General features: G+C 33.9%; 2 protein-coding genes across 3 annotated transcripts; one reads left to right on the top strand and one right to left on the bottom strand.

The window, feature by feature from the left end:
- The first annotated feature begins 818 nt into the window (after positions 1-818).
- LOC116776445 (uncharacterized) lies at positions 819-11,329 on the top strand. Of its 2 annotated transcripts, none has more exons than XM_061525558.1 (15): positions 819-952; positions 2,951-3,032; positions 3,922-4,020; positions 4,317-4,417; positions 4,596-4,697; positions 5,267-6,043; positions 6,663-7,039; positions 7,563-7,698; positions 8,102-8,192; positions 8,342-8,469; positions 8,635-8,745; positions 9,102-9,224; positions 9,316-9,465; positions 9,617-9,760; positions 10,028-11,329. In XM_061525558.1, exons 1-15 carry the CDS (start codon positions 914-916, stop codon positions 10,565-10,567), a joined length of 3,000 nt encoding a protein of 999 aa, XP_061381542.1. In that variant the 5' UTR covers positions 819-913; the 3' UTR covers positions 10,568-11,329. The 2 variants fall into 2 exon arrangements, with proteins under 2 accessions (XP_061381542.1, XP_061381541.1); XM_061525557.1 differs by having other exon boundaries at positions 7,560-7,698.
- Positions 11,330-13,653: 2,324 nt separating this feature from the next.
- On the bottom strand, positions 13,654-18,125 carry LOC116776687 (uncharacterized). The gene is made up of 4 exons (XM_032669937.2): positions 17,965-18,125; positions 14,844-14,941; positions 14,353-14,507; positions 13,654-14,177 (listed from the first exon to the last, which is right to left on the bottom strand). Exons 2-4 carry the CDS (start codon positions 14,938-14,940, stop codon positions 14,112-14,114), a joined length of 318 nt encoding a protein of 105 aa, XP_032525828.1. The 5' UTR covers position 14,941; positions 17,965-18,125; the 3' UTR covers positions 13,654-14,111.
- Between the last annotated feature and the right edge of the window lie 2,884 nt (positions 18,126-21,009).

The following is a 21,009-nucleotide window of genomic DNA, read 5'->3' as shown; positions in this document are numbered from 1 at the left end:
ATGTGTTATATTATAAATAACTGTAAGAACTATGTTAATTTAATGTTAGAATGATTTTGAATATAAATAAAAAATGAATTGAAATTCATAAAAAGAGATCAATATTTATTAAATTAATATCAAATATCATTCATAACACAAACAAAGTCTAGTCGTATAAAGTCTTCTAAATCTTATTTATAATCCTAAATATGAATGTTTGTATTCATAATTGGATGGATATTTTTATGTTTGTTCACCAAATAACTACTTTATAGTTATTATTAAAATTTAGGTAAAATATAGAAAATACTCCAAAATGTTATAATGTTACACACAGGTTAAAATTTACCCGAAATTCCAGGGAATTCCCTAAGAAATACGTCAAAACAATTGTACATATTTTGTATGACAACACTTGATATAGATCATAGATGGCGTTGTCGACGAACTAATAAAACCTTTTCTTAATTTAAAAGAATGACGTGGAAGCTAAAAATTATAGATATAACATTAATCGTAGTTATTAAGTCTGTTTGTTTATAATGTAATGAATATATTCTTACGGAAATATACAAATTAAGAAAAAAAAATTATGTTAATCTGCTTCTAAACTAAGATGAATTATTAATGAAAACATTTTAGTTAAGATATTTGAAAGTTTATATGAAATCAAGTTAATAAAAATATTTTTTAAAAAATCAATAACATTAAATTTTGAATGATTTTGTATATTTAAATCTATTTTAATCTGCACCTTTTTTCTAATTTGTCTTTATATAAATATTATATTATGCTGGACGGCTTATCCAATCGTTATATGTACATATTTCAGCAAAGTATCCGCTCTCTGACCGACATGGCGCCAGCACCGTTGCGACATTATAGCGTGACAAGTCATGTCATTTTCGCTGATGATATATGAAAAAATCCAATGGCAGATTCTTTTTTCGGGATCGATACTTCGTCATCGGTAAGTTTTAAATTAAGTTTCAGCGTGTTACAACTATTAATTTGATATATTACAAGTGGTCATTCTTATTCGAAAATGGAGTGCCAGCATGCCAAAAAGATTGCTCATAGAAACAATCCTGCTACTTTTTCGACTTTAATATCACATTATAAAATTTTTTCTTGCTTATAAAGGCTATACTTATGTTTCTATCGGTGAAATACAGTTTATAAGCCTACTAAATGTTGTACAATAGTTTTAGTTTCGAATAGAAACTTCGTCCTCTGTATAATTTTAAGTATGTATACCATTCTTGTTTATGAGAATTGAAATGTTGCCGAGTAAATATCTTTATGTGTTCCATGATTAATTTCTTAGTATTTTTGTATACGTTCTTTTTCTTTTTCTCGTAAAACAATTTTTAAATCTCAGCTAGTTTAAATGTGTGGTGTTAACTACACGAGTTTTGCTATTACAAAAAATAATTATTATTGTTATAATTTAAGTAACTCGATGATGTGGATACCATCATAAATTCTGTGACATCAAATAAGTAAAGCATTAAAATAAAACATATTTTGTGATTGAATTTCAAATAATCATGACTCATAACTTCCAAAGCAATGTAGGTACTTAAATTTATCCTTCATGAAACGGGCTATAGATATTGATCTTATATAGTTCACAACACTAAACTCATGAAAAACTTCTAAAATTAACTAATTTTTTCCAGAACAAAATCAGTATGAATATAATAATTAAAAAAAAGTATTGTCGTCTGACCAAATGTATGTCAAAATATTAATAAAAAATTCTATTATGGAAATTTCCTTAAAGGTCAGCTAGTTAAGGTCTAAAATCATCAGATAGCGGGATAGACAATGCTCATGCATTGTGTTTTGGCTTTAAAGATTTGAGATTCTTGAGGACAAAGAATTTAATTCTCATAATAAGTTTCCAGAGCGAGTTTGAGGTAGTATTAGTATAAGTAATGGTTGTGTAGCGATTCAGCCAGGCTATGCATAAATTTTGGCTTACAATAGACCTTTAGGTAGGCAGAATGTAAAGAGATTTGTATGAGTTGTTTGTTGAGGAAAAAAAAAAGTAGTTGCTCAGATAAGAAATGACAATGACACAGATGAAAAATTAAAATATGATAATTGGTGCTGAAGATATGTTAATCGATTACAGAAATACGTTAAGGCAGGCTATCAAAATTGAATGATGAAAATACATTTATTTTTTTACTGTTTACGAATTTTTTTAATTAATACTCAATAGGTAGGTATATTTAAAATAATGTTCAAAATTATTTGTTGCCACCTTTGACAATTGATTTCAAACAAATAGACAAAAAATTTTATAATTTCAGCACATTCATGGTGGTCCCTTGCGTAAATATGTAACTAATTCCCTAGGTTTTTTAAAAAAACATTGTAAAGTATAATACAGAATGTATAGGATTTTTGTGGTAAAATGTCATAAGGGTGTATAATTAGTTCTGGACAGGCCCATCAACATACTAAAAGACCTGGGCCTGACCAGAACTAATATCAGTTCATTCTTGGAACGTACTTCGAAGGCAGCTCTAGTAGGTTATTATCAAATTTGGTTAGGTACAGAAAGGAGCGTTTAACGCGCGTTAGCCCCTTAAACTTACACCTGGGTTGCAAGTCCCAGGCACTGTTGAGGCTCCTCTCCCTGCGTCATGGACCCGGCACCCGCGCGGTGAATCCATTGAATGCTAAGAGGTTTCGTCTCTTGTATAAAAACGAAAGTATTAAAACTATACTAAAGTTCTTAATATTAAAATCTACTTGTGTGAAATCCCTGTCAATGTCAAACTGACAGATGTCATGAGTTGAATAACTGGCGTTGCTGCACAGCATATTCAGCCAATGTCACACACATGAGTGGAATATACCGTGGAAATTTTTGTGAAAAGAGGTCATATATTATATGATGAAATTTATTTTTTATTATTATGGTTGTGGTAGTATGTAAAAACTTAACTTTCAGAACTTAAATGACGACGAGGGTGGCGGGGAGCCTTCGGAAGACGAGTATGATGCCCTCAACGATGAAACATTTGGACAGGATTGTGAGTACAATATATATATATTCAATAATGCCCTATAATAATGAATTTTGTGCAATTTGAACCTTAATCAAACATGTTCAGGGTGTAAGATACCCTATTTACATTAATAAGTCCAATTTATAGAAGTAAAAGTTTGTATGTGTAAATAATTTGTGGGTAGTTCATATCAAATAGTAATCTGAGACTTGTGATTTTTTTCTTTTTCCTTACAAAATACATCCATTGTTCTTTACCATTGTTATGTGATGTTATGCTTATGTAAAAAAAATTCTCAGAGGCATTTATAAATATTATGTAATACAAATAAGTACCGCGCCTCTGCCTTTGGTTTGTATTTAACAGAAACAAACATTTTCCTAAGTACTATCTATCTTTATACTAAGTTACATTAAAATTGTTTCAGACTGACTATTGATTATTATAACATTTATAGGTTAGAGGTATAAATTATAAACAATAGGACAATAGTGACATTTTTTTTATACTATATATATATATATATAAATATATATATATATATATAAAAGTGCAGCTAAATGTATTGGGATTTATATAATTATGACATCATAAATAAGATTTAGTGTTTTCTTGACGTCACGAGTTGTCAAGGGACATGACTATTGTGAAGCAGTTTAATGCACTTCCAGCGACAAGCATGCCTGTTAGTTGGTGCATGCATATGCATAGACTAGCCACAGACTACCAATTATTATTTGATGACAAAAAGATGGCAACTGTAAATTATTCCACATACCATAATGGTATAATAGATGTGTGATGAAGAAAGATATCCAGGTGTAAAAGATTAGTAGAAATTCCTCATGGTTCCACCTGGTCATATACCAGCTGGAAACTATCAATATTTATATATATATATTGTTTCTTCCAGCTGAAGAGTTTGACTGGGAGTATGAACACGAACAGCTGGCCGGACAGCTGGAGAGCAGTCGACGGAATGCAGCACTTGACGACGCCGACTCCAGGCTTGGTAACGATACCACACATATGTCACTTACATCTTAGTTATTCTATACATTAGATATATATCTAAAAACTCACACACAGTAAATTGAAGGGTAGTCTTAAAATAACTTATTTATGTTAAATAGAAAAGTTAATGTTGTGTTAATTCTATTTATTTTTAAGTTAAAAAAAAATAAATTAAAGTAAAATTTAAATATTAGTTTTTCGAATTTTCCGTGACTAAGTATATGTTGAACGATAATTCCTAAAATTAATTTCATAATGTGAGTGATTTTTTAACATAGCACATTGTATTTCCAGAGGCATCTCTCTCTCAGCTAGTGTTGGATGAAACGGATGCTCCACGAAGCCTCGGGTCCAGCGTCTGGAGACATGACGTTCCGTTTCCCACACCAACAACGGTGGGTATCACACACCCACTGACGTTCAGAACGAAATCAATATGCACATACAAATTACTTGTACATTGTGGGCTTGTGTTTTGCTTTGGCAAATTTTCTCAAAGACTTATAAAATATATTTGGTTCATAGTAAAATGTATATATATATATCTTAATGTAAATGTAATTAATTTCACAGCCGGTACAACAGCCAGCCCTCAAGAATGTGTGCACAGTGGAGGAACTGGAAAGACAGCTGCGACAGAACCAGCAACAGACGTACACACAGAACTACTTTCAAGTATGATATAAATATAATATATATAAGGTTGAATCACACATATGTGAATTTTACTGAGAATAATTTGAAGTAGTTTTTATTTACAAATACTAAATACATTAGTGATTCCAATAACAGATTATATATATGTATATAGACTCGAATGAGTCGAGCCGTTTGTACTAGTGACATAAACATACAACATCCTATTGGCCTATTGGTTTATCTCTTTCTCAATAAAATGAAAATTATTTGTGCGTGCTGTCACTCCGCGTGGAAAAGTGAATCTGCGTAATGTAGGAACGAAAACAGGAAGTGTAGAATATTTTTTTTAAAGGAAATATTTTGTGTTTCTCTAAGAAAAAACTTTATTAACATTACTTACAAGTCACAATTGACTGGCCGCATGCTTTAGAGCGCCACGCATTCCCTCTCGCTTTATCTTTTTTTATAGGGGCGTTAAACTATTAACGCAACCTTGTTGGAAGTCGCATAAGAAGTTTCACTTTAAAAATAATACTGTATTTATGACTATGCTGATAATATAATTTTCTATTTTCTGTTACTAAATGCAAAAATTATAATTCCAGCCGCGGTTTCCACCTGTTATCCTGCAACGGCCTCCAGGTCTACAGGCACCACTTCCGATACCGTTCGCACCACAGCAATCTATGGCACATAATATGAATCAAATGAACCAGCCGTTGAATAAAATGATTGGACAAAACTCACAAATCAACCAAATCGGCCAATCGAATATGATGAATCATATGAACCAGAACATAAATCAGATTGGTTCTAATATAAATCAGATGAATCAGAATGTAAATCAGATGGGTCAAGGTGTTAATCACATGGGACAAAATGTTATGGGTCAAAATCAAATGGGACAAAATGTTATGGGTCAGAATCAAATGGGGCACAATGTGAACCAATTCATGCAAAATTCAAACCAGATGAATCAGTTTCAAAACAACCAAATGGCACCGGCGATGATGAACCAAATGCATAACATGAATCTTCATCCCATGAATCAGAACAATCAAATGATTCAAAACCAAATGGGTCAAAACATGAATCAGATGGTACAAAACTCTGGGTCTAACATGAATCAAATGAATCAGGGGGGTCAAAACATGAATCAAATGGGCCAAAATATGAATCAAATGGGGCAAAATATGAACCAAATGGGTCAAAATATGAATCAGATGGGTCAAAATCAGATGATCCCAAACGGTAATCAGTTTGGTATGAATCAGTTCCAACAAATGATGGGTCAGCCTCGAATGATGGCGCCGCCCCCCGGCATGAATATGCCAAGACAAAATTTTGGCAATAATATGAATCAATTTAATACAAATTTTCGTGTAAGTATATAAACTGATATATTTTTTATAAGTATATTATAAGTAGGATATTACTATAGTGAAAAGATATTTCCATAATTTTCAATAATATACATATGTAATTATTCACAAAATTAATGTTACATATGTTTTTAGTATTAAAACTAATTAAATAAGATAAGGTTGCAGGTTATTTAACACGTCATATAATATATTCTGCTTATGAGGTCTTAATTTTTTGTACTTCCATCTATCGCATGTCGCATTACGGCCGCGCGCGAGGAAGTGGTAAATTGAAAGTCGACGTCAAAATGGCGGTATCTCTTGTTCATAAGCCGTATAGCCATTTCGTTTATAGTTTATTCCTCCGTGCCCTAATACGCACACTGAAGTAGGCTTACAGATAGATGTTATGCCCTACTTTTGATTACCTTATGTAATTATTATATACAAAGGTGATAATTTATGAGAAATGTTTAGCATATATATTCTTAGGTATATTTAGTTGAGAAGAAAAGGTTTTTTTTTTATGATAAATCTACTATGTACCTTATTTTATCTTATTTATTTTCTATATATATAAATATATTTAATTTAATTTTTATATATTAGTATTCAACAAAACTTTTAACTGTTGTAGGGACAAATGCAATCAAAAAACGATCAGCAAATATCACAACAGAACATGATCATGAACCACAATAAAAACCAGAACCAGATAAAACCGAACCAGCTGTCACCGAAGCAGAAACCGGTACAGAATTTAAACCACATCCAGAATATGAACCAGGCTCAGAACAACAAGTTGCAGAAGAGTCGCGTATATAATAACAAGAGCTTAACATCTCAAAACCTGGTCCAGCTGATCCAGAACACGCATCCCATGTTGAACTTCAACAACAGCTTCCACAACGCCAGCCATCACCCCATCCTCAACAGAAACCATTTCAACAACCAGCTCATGAAACATCTCATGTTCGACAACAGGCAGAACGGGAATTTTGGCAACACAACCAGGTTTGTATATCAGTTATATTATATATTAAAAGAAAAAGTCTGCCTCCAATAATAACTTACTTAATTGGTATGTGCGTTGATGTAATTACATAATTTCTGTTTAATAATCATAATTTCCTAAGATTGGCCCATAAATTTGGTTATTACAAGATTTTCTATATCCAAGTAAATAAAGGCAGGGGTTGGTTAGAATTAAATCTATTATTATATGATAAAGTCGTGGTGACTTCGAGGTTAAACGCTTTGTGCATGAGGGTGCGGGTTCGAAACCTGGCAAGTACTGATGTGATTTGAACGAGTCATATGTACTTTCTAAGAGTATTTAGACACCACTGACGGACGGTGAAAGAAAACATCGTGAGGAAACCTGGTCTTATAATAAAATTAAAAGTTTGAAGTCGCCAATCCGTTTTAATCAAGCGTGGTGATTAATGCTCTAACCTTTCCATATGAGAAGAGACCTTCGCTCAGCGGTGGGCACCGATAGGCTGATGATGATGATATATAAATGATATTCCAGCAGAGCGAACACCTCAGTTGACGGGGAGCTGGATGAGTATGCAGGTCTAATGACGGCCAGAGAGAAACAATGGCTCATCAATATCCAGATGTTGCAGCTGAACACCGGAACACCTTACATACATGACTTCTATTATACAGTGAGTTTCAAAAGATTTTTTATACCATGTGATTTAGTACAAGTGTTATCTGCTATAACTCTTATCTTGTACTATAAGTAATACTAATATGAGTATTGTTATATATATTAAGTTCTTAATGTGTCGTAGAAAATAATGTATTTTAAAGTAAATATTTTTTTATTATTATAATATAGTATTATTGATTTTATGGAATCAGTTATCAATATCACAGAAGACGAGGGTCTTTGAACTGAATGTAGTTAAAAAAAATTGTCATATTTCTGCGACTACCCTCCTTTAATAAAATAAAAAAAAGTTTTAATAAAATGACTCTTTATATAAAAATCAGAATAGCGTTCATTCACAGTTTAATGTTATAATTTTTTTAATAATACATACTGACTTTTTTATTTACTTGAAGGTTTTCCTCGAGAGACAGGCAAGCAAGGAAAAGGAAGGCGTGAAGGAGGCTCATAAGGCCAATCAACAGAACCATCCCTTCTACAGCGGAGGTGATATATACATATATAAAAATATTAGTTTTATTTTAATGTACATATAGCATTGGAGTGTTGTATCTTGTATAGCATAAATTTTCATGTAACAATAATGAGCGAACTCTCACCATAATCAAAATTAATCCGTGTTATTAAATCACCAGGCAAGCAGGAAGACAGTCACGCCATGAGACAGAGAGAGAGGCACAACTCGCACAGACACAACTCCACCGGAGAAGATCCCAGGACATATGTCCCTACACAGTTTGAGAACTCCCTGGGGAAACTGCAGGTACGTTATATATAATATACTAGTGTGTTTGTGTGTCATATGTACACCAGAAAAGTGTTTATAGTTAAAATGTAATCTTTCTTTTATTAAGAAAAGATTTTGTTATGGCAATGAGAATATAATTGCTGAGTGTTAAATTTAATATAATGTTATATCTGCGGACAGTGCGGTAGCGTGACGGCTCCGAGGAAAATTATAGACGTGGAAGTCGTGGGGGCGGAGCCCGAGCAGCGAGCGAGCAGGGCGCCCTCTGTGGCCAGCAACAACCCTGCTGAGGTAATACACACATACTAACAAAGGTTAAACAGACTTAGTATTATTAAAATAAATACAGACACCTACTTTTTACATGATAGTGTCCATATATATGTAAATTTGTGGTATATATAGGGTGTCCCAAAATTAACGCAAGATTATCTTTAATCAAAATTAACGCAATCTTGCGTTAATTTTGGGACATCCTATATATATAAATATATATTTTTATTTTGTCAATTTTCATTATTAACAGTCCCTTAATAACACTACCATAAAGTACACTACTAAAAATTAAGTCAAATATTTGCCAGATCTAATCATGTATATGAATATTATAAATGTTTATAACTACTGTACATGTTCATAACAATCAGGTTCCGCGCGAGATGAGAAGGACCAAGCAACTGCTTCTAGATATTGAGGCTTTGTATCTCATACTGCTCAGACTGGAAGAGCTCAACGACCCCTTGGCAATATCTAACGCTTTAATATTGAAGGTAACGCATACATATACAAGTAACCAGTTTTAAAGACCTCATACAGATTCTAGTTGTACCAAAACTGATGTTTTACATCCTCTTCTATCAGGAAAGAGAAGAGAAGCAGAAGCAACTGGAAGCAGCGCAGAAGGAGGCAGAAGATGACGATGATGGAAACTTATTCCTTAAGAATATAGAATCTGTACAGAGACGACCCAAGCAGGAGAGTCCCAAGAGCGAGAGTATCGATAAGAGACAGGTTTGTGAGGTTTGAGATTTGTGCACACATTTTAGATATGAGAGGGAACAAACAGATAGACGGACAAAACTTTTATTATGGTGTACACTGGATAAATATCCATAGCCATGTAGTATTAATTTAAAGTATTGTTTGTGAATACCATCTCCAGGTGGTGAACCTGACCACCAACCAGAAACCTCAACCGGCCAAGAACCTGCTGGATGAAGACAAGGAGGACCTGCTCAATAAGATGTTCTCCGGACTCCTGCACGGAGAGAGAGTGCCGCAGATACTGGCGGTTAGGAAGGGGAAGGTACGGAGCGAGCACATGTGATATAACTCTTGTGCATTGCACAAGAATCCGTCCTTGTAGTCACATTGCACTGCTGTTAGAGGCTGTTAGAGTGGCGTTAGACTAACTTTTTACAACTACTTCTACTACAAGAAAGTTGTCTATAGTATTGACTGTCAAATGAGTGATAAACCCCGCGTGCTCACTCCATAAATGTGGACCTCACTGTGCTGTCCCCGTTTGATACTATAAAGTGAGGTAAATCTCAATGTGATCTCTTAATTCCAGTCGTTGCTAGCTCGTTTCCTGGCCCGCACCCCCGAGACTCACCCCCGTCTTCGTCCTCTATGGTCGAGGGTGCTCCGCTGTCTGCCGACCGCTGCTCGCCGCGACGAAGGCGGCGCCCTTGTGTCCCTGGAGCCCCACTTCCGGCGCTACGCCCTCGCGGCGCCCGGCTGGCCGGCGGTGGCGGAGACCTGCGCCGCGCTAGCGGAGGCCCTGGACCCCGCCCGCGGCCACCACGCGCTCGACACGCGACTGACTCTGAGCTGCGTCTGCGCGCTCACCGAGAAAGCGATGATGCTGGTGGGGGTGTCGGAGTCGTCCGGCGGCGAGCGGCAGTGGTACAGGTTCCTCAAGACGGTGGCGAAGGCCCTGAGACACGCGCCGAGCGTCGCCCCGCCCACCCGGCCCGTGGCGGAGGCCCGGCTCTCGGCGCACCTGAAGCGGCTGGAGGCCCGCGCGGGGCTCGAGATCCTGCAGAGAGGCGCCACCATCGAGCTGTCCGCCAAGGACGCCGCGGAACACCTCGTGAGGCACCTCTGCTGACCGGACCGCAGGCCCCCGGGACCCTCCCGGCCTCGGTCCGTCGTCCTGTAAATATCGGCGATTCGCTCCATGGAGGTTATATGTTTGTCCATGACGAGTCGGCGGGACGGCGTTCGTTCGTTCGTTTTTGTTTCCATATTCGTTGTAGACCGAGACCTGCCGGCCTCGGACGGTTCACATTGCGATATATGTTTGATGTGATGTGAACTAAGACCCGCCGCCCCTCGTGGGGGGTCACCGGGGGGCACAGCGCGGCCGCCGGGGAGTCCGCGGGGCGGGGGTAGTGTCGTGTGTAAGAATTGTATAGAACTAATTTGTACATATGATGTAAGAAAAGATATGAAACGAAAAAAAATATTATGAAAATGTCTATTATAATTTAAGACGCCGTCTGTGTGTAATGTTAGAGACGTTTCTATCGTTCGTCCCGGCGGGCGGAGGGTGCGCACCCCTCGCACCCTCGCGGCGGCCGTGCGCCGTTCGTCTGCACCCTCGCGAACGTCCGACTCCCGTCGGTGATCTGTAAATTCTCTTGACGGAATCCATCGCGCCGCGGCGCGCGGCGTCCGATGAGTTCGAGCGCATAAAATTCCGAACTGCCAGTAAACATGTTAAAGTTCCCTCGTTTTGTAATCGCGTCCTTAATTTTTAACTGCAGTTTATTTCCTTAACAGCTGGTGGAGTTTTTTTTTACTATCTATTGGTAGTTTTTAGTTTTTTTTTTATCATAACAATAATTAAATGAAAATTTTTATAGCAGAACTGTGTTTTATTCATTAGAGAGCTGTTCGCGCAGGAATGTTCTTTTTTGCAGGTTATATATAATACATAGACGTTATCTCGATAAGTAGTCGTGGTGGCCTGGAGGTTAAAGGACCGCCTCTCATGCGTGAGGGTGCGGGTTCGAAACCTGGCAAGTACCGATGTGATCTTTTCCGAGTCATATGTACTTTCTAAGAGTATTTAGATACCACTGACGGACGGTGAAGGAAAACATCGTGAGGAAACCTAGACTTGTAATTTCAAATTATAAGTTTGAAATCGCCGACCCGTCCTGAGCAAGCGTGGCGATTAATGCTCTAACCTTCTCCATGCGAGAAGAGGCTTATGCTCAGCAGTGGGCACCGATAGGCTGATGATGATGTTCTCGATAAGCAACAAATGTCTGTCTAATCGAAGCAATAAGAAAGTCGTACTTGACTTTCATATATAATGAGAATTTTTCGTCCCACGCTTCAACCCCTTAATTAAATTTCAACTAACGTATGCAAGCCGGCCATTTTAATTTGTAAGTACAAAATTTAACACCTAAATGTAGTTAGTTTTGTGCACAACAACAGTCCACAGCTAACTTTCGTCTGCGGGATATTCTCATTGTCCTCGACTGTACATTAAGAAACAAGGCACGGAATAATTTCTTTGATAGTAACTTTGAGTTATTTATATCCTGCCTTTAATTCTTCCAATCTTTTAAAAATAATGTATTTACTATAATAAATCGTGTATTTTCAAGATGAGATCCTAAACAATGACGTCATAACCTTAGTTTGGTAGCCATTTTTTAATCAGATAGCTTAATAGGCGTCTTTAAATATAGATGTCGCTCGCATCGCCATACGTCACGCAAGAGTACTGAATTTAATGAGATCTAAGATTTTCGCGAGTATTCATTTAAATGAAACTAGTATTATTCGGATTTACTACGCGGATTTTATTATTTAAAAACTACATAATCCCGACGTTTCGGTTAATTTGCAGCAACCGTGATCACGGGCGGACGAAGGATTATGTAGTGTTTAAATAATAAAATCCGCGTAGTAAATCCGAATAACACTAGTTTCATTTAAATGAGTACTGAATTTATCTAATTCAGATGAACGATTTAAATTAATCATCCTCACCGGTCTCTCAAAACAGAATATTTTAAAGAAATAATGAATGCTATACATTTTATTAACTTCATAAATGTAGTCAGATATAAAATGACTGTGAGTAAGGAGTTTGTTGGACGGCCGTAATTTATTACTCCGAACGACTTGGTGTTAAATAAAATTTATCAAAATAACATTCAGTCATAACATGTTATTAGAATTGAATTTTGAATAAAACTATGTGTATTAGCCTTATATTATCCGACCTTTCTGTAATGATGACTAGACCACATCCAAGGGTCTGTAGTCAGTTTAGTGTTTTGTCATCTACCGTCAACTGTTTCTTAACTTCCTCCCGTAATTCTCTGCATGCATGCATCATGCTTTACATGATTTTGGCCTTTTTGGCGGCCTTTGTGGCGTAATTCCCGTTTAAGATGTCCTCAAAAATCGAGATTCCCAACGGTCAAGTCGAGCAAAGCTAACGGATTATTTGACTTCAATACTATACTGAATTAAATGTTACTATTAAAGAAATAAGGAGAAAGGATAGTTTTTTTTAAATTTTTAGTTAAAATTGCGACGCTCACGCCTCTAAGCTTTCTATGTATAACCTAACCTGACCTATCAGCGATAATGGCGGAGGCTGGTGAGCTGATTGCAACTCCTTGTATGTATATCTCCAATTTCTATGTAAAATTCGTAATTCCATATAAGTTAGCCAGAGATCAGGCCATGCATGTCACTGCATATCTTTAGACTACTAATTTATATGTAGGGTATTTACATATAAATTAATACTGTCTTTATTTTGTAATTTTAATCTTGACCTTAATATAAACAAAGTGGTAGAAACAAAATATGTTACTGTACTATGAAGAGTGAAGACGCGTAAGTGTGATAAAATGGAGGTAGGAGAATTAATGAGTGATATTCTTGCGCACTCAAAGTTGTATCCTACGGAACAGACGCCATTTTCTTTATTCTGTTGCATGTCGTTACGTGACGTCACGGGCCAGACATTTTGGTTACTTACGGTGTTAGATCTCGTCCCGACCAGCCGACGGCGTTTTCAAGAGAACTAACTTATAGTCTAGAGTCTAGACTTACCATTAGAACATGACAGTTGCTTGAAGTCTTGTAGTAAGCTCGATTGATTCTTGTTTCGCTAGTTTATGGGACATTTTGTCGGGCTGGAGATAAATAAAAAATACGTTGTCTATGTTTAAATTCTATTCAACAACACCCTGACCTGACTAGACAATACAGCTAACTTATACATACATATTATATTATACATTACGTTACGTTTGGTTGACAACTAAATACGAATCATATAAAAATACAAATATACAACCGACAAACTAAAATACAGTTATACACAACAAATACTACAATTATATAAAAAAAAAAATATGACAAAATATACACGAAAATTACTGAAAACTAATAGGAACAAAGCTTAGAGACTACTGAATAAGCTGCGTAGGTCAGCAATATTACGCATTGTATAATTAGTTGAAATACAATTATACAACGTATTGCTAGTAATTAATTACAATAATATAAAAAACTTTTACTTCATATTTAAATATGTTTCTCATATATTGTATTACCAAGTCTTTGTTTATTTGGTTATGTACTATATATAGTTCTGTACTAACAGAATGTTATCACTTGGATAGCTTTTCTAATAACTCCTGTAGTGCCAGAGCTTTGCCAAGACGTCGTCTGAAGTCCTGAAACAAAAATAAATATAAATTACTAACATTATATTTCGATAAAAAATTAATTAATGTATACAATTATACACGATACATATAATTTAGTTATACAAAAGACTTATTGATAGAGAAATAAAATTATACAAAAGATTTATTGTGACATTTCAATTATACACATAATCAAGTGTACCTGGTATATATTTAAACCGTGCTCAGGCTCCCTGGCCCTGAACATGTCCATGGTCATGAGACACAAGGCCTTGCCGTTCATGGGGAACCTCTCCGGCCTTCCGCCGCGGACTGACACCCAGCGACCGGCCTCCAGTCGCGACCAGCGACGAGGATCTGAAAGACAAAATATATATATATAGAGAATTTAATGAATATCGAAATTAATTGCTTGTTAAAAAAATGATTTGGTGACGAGGTCTCAATATATTTTTAATTAATAAGTTACATGTAAATAGTTGTCGATACAAGTCTGTGTTATAAGTAGAAACATCGATATTACTAATTCTTAATACTCGAAACAATATTTTTGATCTACCCACAAACTTGGATTCGAGAACCTACTTCTACCTTTTATTAAAAAATAATAGCTTTATTTGTACGTTTGATCTGTATTAAGGTTCTCGTTTGTTCATAATTTAATTTGATTTTTTTTATATATAGACAACTCACCGAGCGGTAGGTCGTCTTCTTGTAGCGCTCGTAAATCAACGCCCCATGTGTCGCAGGACGCCGGTGGGACTCGGTCACAGCGAGCTTGAGTCGGCATACTGGATACATACATAACAATAAACATATTAATATGAAGGTAGAAATGAAAGTTTAATTGAGGGTAGTCAGTAAATGGGGATAATAAAGATAATTGTTCTAGAATCCTGTAGACAAAGCAGTTCGGGAGTAAGGTAAAATGCTGTATATATGTATAATACGATATTAAACAATACAGTATTGAGAAGATAAATAGATCTCAAATATAATAACATTTACTTGTGATACTTGCTAGAAATGTTTTACGTAATTCCCATACATTAAAGAAATAATTAATATCTAAACTATTTAATGAAGATGTTTTTCGCGACAGGCACTGGTCGCCAATACACGACTACCCTCGAGTGTATAAAAAAATATATATATTTTTATATTGTCATAATTGTCTTAAATGTATATAATTATTTGATAAGTTACACGTTTAACAATAATCGTAAGAAGAAAATTTAAGGGTCCAATCAAATTGACTTCTTCATATATATATATGTTATAATTATTAGTGTATACTGTTTATATCGTGTAGTTATTTACAAGTTTCAAGGACGCGGACATCCTGTCACATTATACGAATGCAAAAGAAAACCTAATTACATAATAGTCACTATTTTGATCCGTCATTAGTACGGACGCGTGACCCACATCCGGTTTCCGGCGCATTATGGCGGATTTGAATGAGCGTTCGGTTTCCGTAGCGCCATATTGAATTTTTTTATTTTACCGATTTTTGTGCTCAGCGGATTTCCTATCTATTGTAAATATATTAAGGGTGGAGGATGAAGAGCGGTTTGTTCTGTACTTTGGAGTCAATACTCAATACGTATCATTGCCACGAGTTTATACTACCGCACTTATACAGGGTGTTAAGTTTATACAGGGTGGAGACCAGAGGTTCCAAGAAAACTAGGAAACTTACTTATATGTATATTATAAACTTATAACCTATACATAAGACTACATGATTGCACCGATGTTAGGACAGCAATCCCATCCATAGCTTGTGTGGTATCAGGAATCTTCTGGCTCACACGGCTTGGTGTTCGTTCCCGGAGTCAGCGGCGTCACTCGTTATGTGATATTTTAACCAAACAACGTTTCCCCGGCGATGTTCATTAATTTTTTAATACGTTACGCGTAGGTACGTACCAAACTGCATACTGGCCGTTTATTGTTTACGAAACGAATTACGAGTCACGTGATAATATCAGAGTAGGTTACACGAAGGGATTATCACTATCAGTATAGTTTCGCGATTGCCACTTGATAAAGGCATTTATGTCTATAGAGACACAGTTTAATTTTAAATAAAATATATATAAATATTTTCGTACTAAATTACTGAAACTTTTTATTATATAGACGGTGATGTGTTTCATAATTATCATTTATACATATAAATAATTAAATTATATACATATTTAAGTTGGTACAAACGATATACACACATGTATAACGTTTGGAAGAATATGAAATTAGCAATTTAATAAAATTTCCTCTTTATTTATTATTAATATTTATATTTGTAGCGTACCGATACATTTTTATTTTGAGATGAGCATTTTTAAATTTTATAAAAACTATTACAAACTAGTAAATAGTTAGAGATAACATATTTATATATATATAGTACCTATTTTATATATATATATATATATATATATATATAACCAAGTTTAAATATATTATTTGAAGTACATAAATTACTTTTTTTCTTAACACAAGTTCGCGTCGTCACACTACAGACGCTGCGTCAACAGTTTTTTTTATTTCATCAATTTTCGCACATTATAGTATTAAGTTGTATTATTGAATGAGTCGATCGTAATGTAACGGTATACTTTCAGTTAAATCGTTGTTAAAAATTTGCATAACTTCTCTTTCCGCGTCTTTTATTTTTGATGTTGAGTATTTGGTAAAAGGACGCTGCGCAGTTTGTTAACGTCAAAGGTCAAGTGAGTAGAGTTAAACTCATTATAGATAGTTAAAAATTGTAACAGTAACCCAATATCCAACCCGTACTTAGGATGTGCTCAAACTTCCGCGACTAACCGGAGAGTTGTTACTAAAACAGTGAGTGTCCTTACTACATGTTCACATCGCCAAACTTAACACTGGCAGTTTATAGTATATCGCACACATTTATACAATATCTATATGTATTTTTATTATACGACGTTCAAATAACGTGAATTACACGCCCTAATATTAGTTTCATATTGAGACAACTTACAATAAATGGAATTGTACGTACATACAAAATCCACATTAAATTTTCTCAAATTATAACTCGTACCATACTTGGTACTGATGTTACTACCTCATAAGGAATATCCTAATAGTTTTTTCAAACACTTTCACTGACCACTGATACACGCTACACTAACGGAAGACATTATGATTTAATGAAGATTGTATCAGAACGTAGAAATTATGTTACAGGAAATAAACAAATATATATTGTGTGTATTTTAGTTTATAAAAAATATTATAAATTTATTAAAAATCAAGTAACTATCTTAGAATCTCGTATAAAACCTGATTTATGAATTAATTTATCTAATTTATTTAGCATATAGTATGGTTATTAATAGAGTCTAAAATTATCTTCAGTCAAATTTTAATTAAGTTACTTAGTTTTATTGATTTTCGTATAAAATTATCAACAATAAACGTATTTCGTCAATCTCCCGCCATTTGAAACAACAATGGCGGGAAAACGAATAAATTGTAAGCCATAGACGACCGTGTGAAAGGAAACCTAACATTCACATTTAATTAAGAAATTATACAGAAGGGGAAGATTTTTAGCCCGGCTGTAATATTTCCGGAGTTTGTGTTGAGAGAAATACAAAAAAAAATCCTTTTTAATTTATAATATGGTCGAAAAAACGCTTTCAGTTACGGAAATGTTATATTATATTTAGTAGTTTAAACACCAAAAAGGGACGATAAATATAAATTACTAATAAAATGTACCATAGTAATAAAATGTTATTTAAGTAATAATAGTATATATAATTATACTTACATTTTATTTTTATATATATTCTTTGAGACCAAATCCTTTTTAAGCACAGCACAAAAACATTAAAATAACGTTCAAGAAAATGACGCGCTAGCGAACCACTCCGCGAATGAGGATGCGACTGCGCTCTCCGGACGAGAAACTTCGAATGACGTATTAAAAACATGAATGAATGCAAGATTCCAATGTATCGTACTTCACTAAAGGCTTATAACAAATAAACATATTATTTAAAATCAACTTTAAGCCCAAACAATAAGACTTAATTTAGTTTGGTAAGTAATTCGCAAGTAGCAGCCGCTTTTGTAGCCGGATGCGTCGTTTTATTACTCTTTCACATATTTGGTACAACAATGGCGGGTGAGCGAGACGGAAGATTGTTTTTGAGAATCGATAATGAATTCACGCATCCTGTCAGCATGTGGTTCTGAAACTAATCGTTTCCTTGTCAATGTTTACCTCTAAAACAATATAAACGACATCGTTATACAATAAAAATAAAACTTTATTACGTTGCTTACAACGTTGGTTTTCGAATGATTTTTGTTATTAGGCTCTCATAATGTCTAATGTACAATCTATTTTGAATTTTGTGTTGTAAATTATAAGGTTGGTTTTAAATAACTTATTATGTAAGTTCTGTCAGACAAATAATTAAGGGCTCCTGTTTCCGCTATTTCGGTTTCCCGCCAAATGTATTTTGAGTGTAGACATATTTAGAACGTTTTTATGTAAATTAAAATAATTTATGCTAATGTTACGTCATGTTAGGCTATAAAAAAAGAAATTATTTTACAGGACACAATTAATTTGAGGAAAAGATAAAAATAAATTAATTGACAAAATATAGTTTTATCTTTTCAATATAAAATTACATTTTTAAAACAAAATTTTTAAGTTGGACTTATTATATGACACATCTTCGTTTAATGACAAAAAATAAATAAGTAAATGAAGATAAAATTTAAAAAAAAAACCCCGTTGGAATTAAAATATGATAATTCTGTATTTTTTTTACAGACAATTCTAGAGGTTCTTTATACAACCTCCGTTATTACATTTACTACTGAATTACTTATAAGACGACATTTCAAAATATGTATATTTGTAACTAAAGCTAAAAAGCGACATTTTTTTTATTTATCAAAGTCTAAATAAACACCACGGTCGTAAAACATTCAGCCGATATGAATGCAACCATAAAATTTTTATATAAAAAAAAAATAAAATGTATATTTATAACTTAATTAGATTTCTGTTTTTCTTAGTTTTCTATAGTATAATTTATTTTTTTTTCTATTCTTGAATAGTTTAAATTTTCAATACACTCAGGCATAGAGATTATTTAATCTCAATTCTCAAGTATAAGAGTCTACAGCTCTACAGAACATACGATGAAGTGATGCTATTATTTTAATTATTGTATTATTAATGAAAATTCCTATTAAACAGAACAGCAGCCAATGATGTGGAAATCTTTTTTAATATTAAAAACGAAACGTGTGAAAGAAATGAATATTATTGATTCATAATAAGTTGGGTTTTTAAGTGTTAGTCATTGAGGTTTCAAACAATGTGTAATGTGACAATATTTCCTGAGTTGAAGTATGGCGTCCTAGCTATGATAGATTCAGATACAACTTAGATATACAATAGGTATAGTTATCGTTGGCTAAAGTTATTTCAACCGTAATATTAACTGCTAATATCGAATAATTTGGTTTAACTGAATTAATTTCATTTACAATTTTTATCTAGAGCAGTTTTTTCATGTGATGTTTCGGATAAAATTTTCCGAGTAACTTCGCAATTAAAGATACATTATAAAATTGTTCGTGTATACACTCACTGAATTCCTTTGTTTTAAAAAAAATATATATATTTTAAGTAATACAAATGTCGAAATAACAAAAACATACATCCTCTTCATTGTTATTTTCACTCATACTAAACCAATTAGGCTTACAATAATAAAATTACAAAATGGCGGCCACTAAAGTCTATTATGTAAGCCGTTTCCGTTTGACAAACCTTATTGTGTTTATTGTAAGGCGAGATCGGATTCATACGTACTGGACTCGAGTATTTAAATATTATATTATAAGATATAATTATAATTTATATATGTATAATTTATGTTTATATAATTATGTATATTTTCTAATATTTTTATAAACATTGATAGTAATGAAACAGCAAGGTTGATAGTTATGAAGCCAATATAATATATTAGGTATATTTTTTTATTAACTCGTATAAAATAATATAACATGTATTAAATCTAGATATTAGTATACCCAGGGAACCCAAAAACCCAAGACGATCAGACAGACGGACGCCGGCCATTACATAAAAACCGTCATTTCCGGAACCGGAAGTGGACAGTAAACAGATGAATATTCAGATTCTTATTATTTATGACTTCCTTTGCATTGATCTCCTCCCAGGATCCTTTGTTAGTTTTTTCATGCTCTTAGAAGGATTATGTCTAGCAAATTTGATTTCAAAAATTTACTTATTGTTAAAGAAATTATACATTTATATACTTTGATTGAAATATACAATTATTATTAGAATATTTGTCTCAAATATTCTAATAATAATTGTTACGTAACTTTAGTTTGGATTTATTAAAATAAGAAAAACTTTTTAACTTAAGATTCCAACCTAATACAGAATATAATAAACAGTAACAATAACATAAAAAGTACATATAAAAAAAAAATCAAACATTTATTTTAAAAGCAACAGGAACTACGCTTCCACAACGTCAATAAAATTAAGAAACCCATTCAAATTATAAAACATTAAACAAACATCCGTTTAAAACTCAAAAGGATAGACTTATTGGCCGAACAGATCAAAACTTCTGACCATATGAAACCTCCTTCCGGTAAAAAAAAACTGTCAACGGAAACGGCGGGAAAAGAAAAAAGTCTTTTATGTTGCTAACAATAAATAAATAGAGTATTTGAATGTAATCTTGCGTCAGACGTGTCCCGGCTTGCCGCTAAACAGCTTATTTTTAACAAAATAAGAAATTACATC

The sequence above is a fragment of the Danaus plexippus genome, chromosome 30 (genome assembly GCF_018135715.1).
Source record: "Danaus plexippus chromosome 30, MEX_DaPlex, whole genome shotgun sequence".
NCBI classification, from domain to species: Eukaryota; Metazoa; Arthropoda; class Insecta; order Lepidoptera; family Nymphalidae; genus Danaus; species Danaus plexippus.
The sequence above is the reverse complement of the archived record's forward strand: the minus strand, read 5'-3'. Positions and strand labels throughout refer to the sequence as shown.